This window comes from Populus trichocarpa, chromosome 3 (assembly GCF_000002775.5).
Source record: "Populus trichocarpa isolate Nisqually-1 chromosome 3, P.trichocarpa_v4.1, whole genome shotgun sequence".
Taxonomy (NCBI): domain Eukaryota; kingdom Viridiplantae; phylum Streptophyta; class Magnoliopsida; order Malpighiales; family Salicaceae; genus Populus; species Populus trichocarpa.
The window spans coordinates 6,872,261-6,881,700 of NC_037287.2; the positions used below are offsets into that span (position 1 = coordinate 6,872,261).

At 34.2% G+C, this 9,440-nt stretch overlaps 2 protein-coding genes and 1 long non-coding RNA gene across 4 annotated transcripts; 2 read left to right on the forward strand and 1 right to left on the reverse strand.

Moving 5' to 3' along the window:
• The first annotated feature begins 311 nt into the window (after window positions 1–311).
• Window positions 312–5,866, forward strand: LOC7483552 (uncharacterized). Of its 2 annotated transcripts, none has more exons than XM_052451813.1 (8): window positions 312–582; window positions 1,136–1,274; window positions 2,453–2,578; window positions 2,704–2,748; window positions 3,931–3,977; window positions 4,206–4,316; window positions 5,302–5,356; window positions 5,465–5,866. In XM_052451813.1, the coding sequence occupies exons 1-8, from the start codon at window positions 496–498 to the stop codon at window positions 5,479–5,481; spliced, it is 627 nt and encodes a 208-aa protein (XP_052307773.1). In that variant the 5' UTR covers window positions 312–495; the 3' UTR covers window positions 5,482–5,866. The 2 variants fall into 2 exon arrangements, with proteins under 2 accessions (XP_052307773.1, XP_052307774.1); XM_052451814.1 differs by having other exon boundaries at window positions 313–582; window positions 1,154–1,274.
• On the reverse strand, window positions 4,694–5,508 carry LOC127905146 (uncharacterized). The gene is made up of 2 exons (XR_008058898.1): window positions 5,365–5,508; window positions 4,694–4,941 (listed from the first exon to the last, which is right to left on the reverse strand). It is a non-coding gene; the product is annotated as an uncharacterized LOC127905146 (long non-coding RNA).
• Window positions 5,867–6,646: 780 nt separating the features above from the next.
• On the forward strand, window positions 6,647–9,201 carry LOC7483551 (profilin-4). Its single transcript, XM_002304189.4, has 3 exons — window positions 6,647–6,885; window positions 7,839–7,976; window positions 8,752–9,201. The coding sequence occupies exons 1-3, from the start codon at window positions 6,763–6,765 to the stop codon at window positions 8,884–8,886; spliced, it is 396 nt and encodes a 131-aa protein (XP_002304225.1). The 5' UTR covers window positions 6,647–6,762; the 3' UTR covers window positions 8,887–9,201.
• The last annotated feature ends 239 nt before the right edge of the window (window positions 9,202–9,440 follow it).

Below are 9,440 nucleotides of genomic sequence, written 5' to 3' on the forward strand. Positions count from 1 at the left end.
AAAATTAAAAAAATATTAATTAAAAAAAATCAATTAAAAAAATATTGAGCCAAGTTAAAATGAGAATAGAACAATTCAATAAAAAATAAATTTAATATTAAAAAATAAAATTTATTTTAAAAAAAATTTAATGAAAAAATTTTAAAAAATATTATTTTAATAAATAATATTTTACAATAAGCGGTAAAGTAGAATATGTTTGAATGGAAGATAGGTTTTTTTTTTTTTTTCTAAGGTAAAATAACTTTGAAATACAAACCACACTTTTAAGTTTTAAGAGTTAACAAAGGGTCTCAAAAAAAAAAAAAAAAAAAACCTAAATTTTTTTAGTTTTTGTTGTTAATAATTAATCAATAACAATGTGGATGGGAGCGAGCGGCTGATCAGCCAAGCCACCCTGCTGCACTTCTCATGTCATTTCCTTTTCTAGTGTAGCAACTAGAAATAGTTTTAACCGCTTTCTTCTCGGAAACAAAGCTATAGTGAAGTGCAGAGATGGCTTATAGAGGGAGAGGGAGAGGACGATTTGGAGGCGGTGGTGGTTTTAGCTATGCAAGGCAAGAGCCCTTTGATTTATTTCCTGTATGTCAGTCTTCTCTTTATTTTTATTTTTTTGTTATTTATTCTTTGCTAGTAATTCTTTTGATATAATTTTGCAGTTTAAACTTAGTCGGTTTAGTTTGAATTATGTAATTTCTTTTTTAATTTATGGGTTTTGAAACTTGTGAACTTTCGAACTATGGTTGCAATGATTCTTTTATGGAATTTGTTAAATAGACGAAAGACAGGCCAAAGAGGAACTTGGAAGTACTGGGTTCATTTTTGCCGGGTTAAAACTTTTCTTAGAAGTTCATTCGGGAAAAAAAAATCATTCATATGATTCAGAGTTTCTTGAAGTAGATGATGGTTGAGTTGGTGTGTTTCTACGGAGACGAAATGAACTTATCTTTTGTGAATATTGCAATTTTTCTCTTAAAAAATATCCTTGTACTGTTTATGTTTTGGTTTGTAAGGCATCTATCTTGTGTTTCTGTTTTCCAATGTTTGTAGTTTCAATGCAAAATGCATCGATTGCTATTATTCGATAGAGAAATGTAATGGGATGTCTTTCTTTATGTTGTTTTCCCTGAAAAAGAAAATTTTGCTATTCCAGGAAATTGAATTACCTGATCCCAAAAATGTGAAGGAGGAAAGGGCATTAGTTGTTTGGAATTCAAGGTTGACAAACTATTTCAAATCCTCTCCTTGTTATCTTGAGGAGATTGTTTCAAAGGGTAAGCATGGAACTCTTAGACCACTTTTTTAGTATCTTGTTTCCCAAATAAGTAGGTCAATCATAGAAATAAGAGATTTTTCCTTTTTGCTTGAGGATATGGGTTTGGACAAGATATTACTGATGTGTTATTATTCTCATTCACTTCTTTTGTTGCGTATTTGCTGTAAATTGTGTATGGTTTACCTTTTAGTCGGTACAGATGGAGTTTTATTTTTTCTCCTTTCTTTCAAATGTTCGAACTTCAATTAGGCAGAAGAAGAAGAAATACACACACACACACATTTATTCCTGAGAGGTTGCTGAGTGGTTGATAGCACTGGTTTGTAAAACCAGTGTAGTTTGCAAAGAACATTTGGGACTCAAATTCCTCTCCCCTTTTCTTGTTGAATGAATTAATTCCTTACATATTTCTTATAACCAATTTCGATTATGAGAACAGATCACATGTCTTAAAATTGGAAGCTAAAATTACTTCTGGTTTCTTGATTCACTATTATCATTACTATACGCAAAAAGGTTAGGATATCAAACAAGAACCTGATTTAGCTAAATACTTTGGACACTGTTCAATTTCTTACATCTTTGACACCATCATATTACCTTTTTTTCTTTAGTTCTTTCCCATTATCATTGATCTCTTGGCAGTTTTTCCCTGGAAGTATCACGGTTGTGGTATATTGAGATTGATCAATCAAGTTCATGAACTATTATTTTTTTTGGGTAGCTGACTGGCTAATAGTTTAGGGACAAACTCTTAAAAAATCAATTAGCATCAAGCCTCTACCTGCATAGCATATTGAAAATATTTCAAATATGTTGTGCTGAAAAGCTTATCTTCAAACCCAGTTAGAGGACAATGTGCCTAGTATTAATGAATATTGTACTTTTAAAATTAAGATCCACAGCTTCACATTTGTATGAAATTAGGAAAAAAAAAAACTTCTTGCTGGTCCAACCTCAAGTGTTTAATCTTAATTGTTGTATATTTCAGACAAGAATGTTTAACTTTATGCGTCACTTTTATTAGAGAGTATTTAGCAATGTAGTCATAATTTTAGTCCTCTACCTTGTGCACACCAACTGGGCGGTGTTTTTCTGCCAACAATGTTCCAAGACATTAAGTGGCCTAATCTATGATGCTTTACAAATTTTCATTTCCTCTGAATGTGATATCAGAGATCCAGAGCATGGACATAGAAAGATTTTCAGACAGGGGGAAGCCAAGGATCACATCAGAACGTGATTCACTCGACCAATTCTTACAGCTCACGTCAAAAAATTTTCCTAAAGAACTGATTGGAGGTTTGCAATCTGAAATTACAAAATATGAGAGCAATGCGTGTATTATGCATGTTTATAAGTTTTCCCCTCTCTGTTCAATGGTGCTTCTAATCATGCTAAGAGGTTCTTTATGCAACGATAATCAGGTTTAAATAGGAAGCGGCCAAACAAAAAAGTGAAGTGGACAGCAGGTGAGATGTGATTTGGTCTTACTTTATTTACTCTCATAGTTGTTCGTGGATGTGGCCTTAATCTAAACTCCCTTTCCAAATGAGAAAAACTGCAAAGTCTAAATTCATCTCATGCACTCAAGGCATGCTTATAAATCTATTAGAAAGATGGATAGAGGATCTGATCCCTCATGCAGATAAGGCCGCCCTCCTGGGGGATCGGTTGGGAGGCTCATTTCTACGGTAGCTACAATAAGTGAAATTGACATCAGTATTGTGGGTTTTGTTTTTTTTGAGAAACATTATTGTCTATCTCACTTATATTAGATATATACTGGATCTAATATTGACAGATAATTCTTTAGATTGGGGAATAAGGCATAGTTGGCTATTCTTTTATTCTCATACAAACTGTATTTCATATTTTTCTCTGTTTCACATATATCTGGACCTTGTTAGCTGTTATGCAGACAGCTTCTTTTGAAGCACTCGGATTGTTCTTGTTTCTTATTTATGATCCACTAGATTCCTTGACAATATGCATTTATGATATATCTACAAGCTGTCAAGTAGACAGCAGTGCCGTTGAAGATGATTCATGGAAGGATAGCCAAACATGTAAAGCGTTACAATTTTGGAAAACTTTCTTGGTCCTTGGATTTTATTCAACCATAGTCAGGAGATGGATAATATTAAGTTGCACCACAATTATACAGTCATCCTATTATTTCATACAAGCTTTGAAATAATTGTTTATTGAGAAGAAAACATGTCACCCACTATTTAATTTGTTTGTGGCTGAAGTTGGGTTTTCTTGGCTTTATGAGTTGTTTGAGCTTGATTTTATATATTTAGGAATTCTAATGAATGATATAAACAACTAAATATAAATTATTAATTTTGATCACACCTGCTGGTCGTCATAATTTGAAGAAATATTTTTCCTTGGCTAGTGATTTTGATGGGTTGCCTATGCTTTACACAATCTGATTGGGTAATTTATGATTTGCTACCTTGTCAGTGAGTGACATCTGTTCTTTAGAATTACCCACACTCAGCACTTCGTACAGCTAGAAGAGTTGTTGAGTATCTATTTAAACTGATTTAGATGTTTGTATGATAGACCTGCTGAAGTTAGATATGTTTGAGATGCTTTTGTTCTTCAAATCTTTATTCAAATTGATTTAGATGCTTGTGTTACAGACTTGAGGAAGTTGGATGATTATGAGAAGCGTGAATTGATGTATGAGGTAAAAACCTTCAATCATCTGCCAACCTGCTACCTACACTATTTGGTCAAAAGTGACTGCAACTAATACTTCTGACAATTTACATGAAGCCCCTATAGAATTAAGTTTTTTTCTTGTTTAATTCTCCTTCGTTTTTTGAGTTAAAATCAGAAGTTTTTATACCACATGCCATTGTTTGCCTTTATGTGGTAATTTGTTGGTCAGTTGGTGATCCTTTCATGCATTTAGGGCCAAGCTGAAAAGGTTCAAATGGAAAAGAAAGAAGACGAAGACGAGGAAGATGAAGATGAAGAACTAGAAGAACCTGATGATGAATATGATGATGGAGATTATAATCAGGTTCCCTCAGCAAACACAGGGTCCTGTGTATATCTATTGATTTTGCATCAGCTTTTTTCTTGCTCTTGAGTAGCTTTGATGATTCAGGATTGTAGCATTCTTTGTCAGCCTCAGCTATCCCCATGATATAATAACATCTCATTTCTATGCCATATAGGCAACTTATTATGCCATCACCAAGAATGGTCAAGAAATAGATGTAAATGGTACTAGGAAAATTGAGACTCCGTTTGAACAAGATTTTTTTATGGAAGGTATTCCATTCCGGCCTGTAAATTAATTCCATTGAGATGGACTCTCTAACGAAGACTGTCTCCATGATTGTCAAGTTAAATGATTGCATGATCTAAAGAATTTAAATGGATAATCGCTATATGTGGCTCATAATAAGGGAGTCTCCAGCTAGTTTTTTAATGATTGGAAAATAACATAACATATGTGTTGCATCTCTTTTGAAAAAATAACATAACATTGGAAAAGTTTGAGAGTTTAGTTTTTGAATCAGCTTCTACAAATAGGTGGCCTTGTTTTATGTGTAGACAGCGCTCTAGCATCTTTAATGAATTTGTTTAATTGGAGCAGATGTAGCGTGCCGTTGGTTGGACATTTGCAACCTCCCAGTTGCCTGCAGGAACTCCAATTAAGTAGCACTATGAGAAATTTTGTTGAAAAATATAATATTTAAGTTGCTAATTTGTACAACTAAAGTTCACTCATTAGCTATCTTAAGTTGAGCATATATTATGAGATGGGAAATATTACGATTCTGTGTGGATTCTAGTTTAATATGAAATAATGTAAGAGATCAGTTCAAATAGGCTTGTGCATCAGTAAAAAGCTTCTTGATGTTTGTTAGAGGGGCTAATGTTTTTGTATGTGACACTATACACTCCTAACTTGTGCATTCTTAAAAGGCTTCATGATAAACTTATATGTTGGCAAGTAAATGTTTTAACAAACTGTTATCCACTCTATGATCTCGCAGAACATTGATTTTGATGATGATGAAGACGATTATAACATGGAGGATGACAATGCTGGTATGCACCTTTTCTCAAACTTGAATAGTTTCACCCACTTCTGTTGATGGTACACAACTTTTTCTTCTTTTTTTTCTTGGCAGATGCTAATACTTTGTAATCTTGCAGATGAGGCTGTATATTAGTTGCCTTGCCGAGAACATTGATGTGTCTTTCTCTGTTAAGCAGTTTGCAAGTTTAGCAAACTGGATCGTATTTGCACTGGTCGTTGTCAAGTGCACTTGGGAATTTTCAGGCTCCATAGACATACAGCAAGTGCTGCTTTTTGGTAATTCCCTTTTTGTAATATTGACTATTATGCAATATTTTCTTGATTGAAAGATGCTGCAGAAAATTATGTGAGCTCAAGGAAATGGATATTTGATTCTTCATTTTATTTACATGAGAATCAAGATTGCTTGAGACACGAGACTTCTGAGCATATGAATTTTGGTGTGGTTTCAAGCATCCAAAGGAGAAAGCTCTGTTCAACCTTGTGACATAATATATATTCAGGATTTGTTTGAGTTACGTTGTGATGTGTTTTTATTCCATTCTAAACTTAGTCATGGACCGAGTAATCCTTGGAAATCATGTTGACTCGATCAGGATCATAAATTAAATTAGCTGAAAAGCATATGACACCGCAAATAAGGTGATGCAATCTGACAATACCTGCCTGAGCTTTTCACCCTTTGACATGTCACAATTTTAGTCACAAAAAAAAGGTGGCCTGGAGGAAAGGAAGGCTGGGTGGTCAGAGTCAGACTCACCGCTGCCAAAATATTTGTGTTTTTACGAGTTTTTTTCCACATTGGGGAAAAGTATTTCTCAAAATAGCACAGTTTAAGCGGCAGCGCAGGTCACAGCTGCCTCTTTTTTTTCTACACATCAAATCAGTGACACACACACACGGGGAGAGAGAGAGGAGTGTAATGGTATCAAAGACGGATGATAATGCCGCCCCCCTCCATCGGAGAACATTCTCACATCTGTAATTTTCTTTTATATGCAACCAGATATTTTACTAGACCTGGAAGTTGCCACGTGGAGTTATGAACTGGCTGGTGAAGAATATACCACCACGTGTCTTCATATGGTGCGAGTTTTCCATAAAAGAAATAATAATTAAAAAAAAAAAGCGAGTGAGAAGGAGGAGAACGTGAATGGCACTCATTGAATCATGTAGAAATGTAGGGAGGAGATTCAATGAGAAAGCAAGTCACCACAAAAGCAATCACACCCTTGATTTGGGGCCCACTAATTATACTCTCTTTCCTTGTCTCGCTTTGAAAGCACTATAAATACCTCCCTTCTTTGAACCAAAAACTTCCAAAATAGAAGAGAAGCTAAAACATAAGGGAGAAAAATTCGGAAGGAAAAACAAAAGAAAGAAGAAATCAACGGTAGTTATTTGTTGATCGAAAATGTCGTGGCAAACATACGTTGATGATCACCTGATGTGCGACATCGAGGGTAACCATCTGACGGCTGCCGCCATCATCGGCCAAGATGGCAGTGTGTGGGCTCAGAGCGCCACTTTCCCTCAGGTGGTCTTTTCTTGATCTGTTTTGTTTTGTTAAATTGTGTTGTCTGTCTCAATATAATTTAGATTGAGATTTTATCGGATCTGATTCATTACTCTTATTTAATCACAATTATTTCCTTCCTTTGTTTCTCGTTCATTGGTTGTTGTGTTTGATTTAACTAGGAATGATGGATTATTTAAGGATCTGGCTTTTTCTAGTTTTAAATTTTTGAGAGATTTAGTTTAGTTTTTTTTTAATCCTTTTTTGTTGCAAATTGCAATCAACTATTGAAATGTGATGCTTTTGTTGTCATTCAATATTATTATTAACCTTTCTTTCTATGTTCTTGGTTTTCTTGATTCGAGAGAACTAAATCGGTTAATTGTTTAAAGATGGATTTTTTTTTTTTGTAAAATGCTGCATTTGGCCATCAGTTTGTGATTGGCTCTGACTTTTAAGGATATGAAAAGCGCCCCATTACCTGTAGGAAATGGTTTATGATAATAATGTATATATTGTAAGTGGATGCGCGTTGTCAGAGTTAAATGGATTGTCGACCTGGTTTTGCTTTTCATGTCATTCTTAAAAGGATGATTTGAATCTTTGTTCTGATTTGTTGTGTATGAACATTTCCATGCAGTGAGAATGTTAGCTGATATGCTATGTGGTGTCTCTCTCTCTCTCTCTCTCTTTTCTATGATTTTTCTGAGCTTGTATTTAATGGTGTGCGATTGGACCTGCAAAAAACATTTTGTTATCATTTTATTAATTCTTTAACCATTGTTTGTAATGTGAATACGGAGTTTCGATTGTGCTATTCTTTTGAATTTATTGTCACTATTTCTTCTGTTGTCGAATGCCCTTTTCTTGCTGGATATGGTTTCAACTAGTTGATAAGTTGGAGTGGTATCGTCAGTTTTCTTTTCCTGTTTCATGTGTCATTGACCTAAAGATTTATCACTGGTTGTTTATAGTATAAGCCTGAGGAGATTTCTGCCATCATGAAAGATTTTGATGAACCTGGATCTCTAGCCCCAACTGGGTTGCACATTGGTGGCACAAAGTACATGGTGATCCAGGGAGAGCCTGGAGCTGTGATTCGTGGAAAGAAGGTACGACATTATTTCTCATTTCTAATGCTAGGTTCTCATTCACCATGAGATAATTCAGTAATTGATATTATTTTTTCTTTCATACTTGCCGTGATTTAGCATGATTCATATTGTTGCTTAGATTTAGCCATTTAAAGTAGTGACAATTGTGTAGTCATTTAATGGATGACATGGTTTGGTGTCAACTCTACGAGGATGCTTTAAGTTGTGGAATGTTATTGTGTAACACATGACAAAGAGGGTAATGCTGGTGTCCCAAGATAAAGGCCTTCTACTTTGAATCTTTAATCGTATTTAATGCTTAAAATAATTCGTACAAATCTTTAAGTTTATGCTTGTTGCTTTATCATGATTAATGTGCTTATAGGGTTTGATCTTTTCACTTTCCATTTTCTTAACTCAAGGATTCGTTCCATAAAGACTGTTCGTAATGCTTTTCTGCTATTGATGATGTTAAGAACTTTCCCTCCGTTAACTCATTGTCTTGAAATTCATTACTCCAACCCCTTGAATGAATAAATACTAAATCTAATAGAATTTACTTTTTTGACTACCTATGCAAGTCCTCACTACTTTGGTCGTATTTTCCCAGTCTTTATTCAAAATTCTAGAAATATTGAAGGCTGACCTAATCTGGTTTAGCTGTGGCTTGCAGACACCAATTTGTAAGGACAAATTGGATTGAAATTCTTGAATGTTATTAAACATGTGCTATGATCAGGGGAAGTAACTTCATCTTTCACATCTCAACGTTGTTGCGTCATGCATTTTTCAGGGTTCTGGTGGCATCACTGTGAAGAAAACCGCCCAAGCTCTTATTTTTGGTATTTATGATGAGCCATTGACTCCAGGACAGTGTAACATGATAGTTGAGAGGTTGGGTGATTACCTCCTTGATCAGGGCCTGTAGATCCCGTCTCAAGATTGTGGTTTGAGAATGCTGTTTTTTGGTTTGGGCTTGCATCTGGCCATAAACTAGCATTAATGATTTTGCTGCGAAATAATGGTTTGGGGACGGTGACAGTGATTTATATTTTTGATCTTTCTTCTTGATTCCTTTCTTGTTTTCTTAAAATATATGTATTCATGATCATCTATGCTATGCTAGCTTGAATCAAGTTTGCCATCTCTAAAGCAAAATGCCAGTTGGGTTTGTTTTGCATCAAGATAATTGTATTTTTTTATATATATATTCAAAGAAGTTTGGTATTTATATGCACATAAACGACTTTGTGTGAATTCAGGAATAAATTAGATTATTGGACCATGTTGTGATGTGGTTTAGATCAATTTTTTTTTTTTTTTTTGTAAAAAGATATCCAAATATTTCTAACTCGTTTTATAATAATAATAAAAAATTAATCATAAATTCAATATTGAGCTATATTTAAAAAAAAAACATCAATATAATGATATATTAGTTTGATCCAATTTAATCTGTTAAATTTTTAACCTTAACTATGA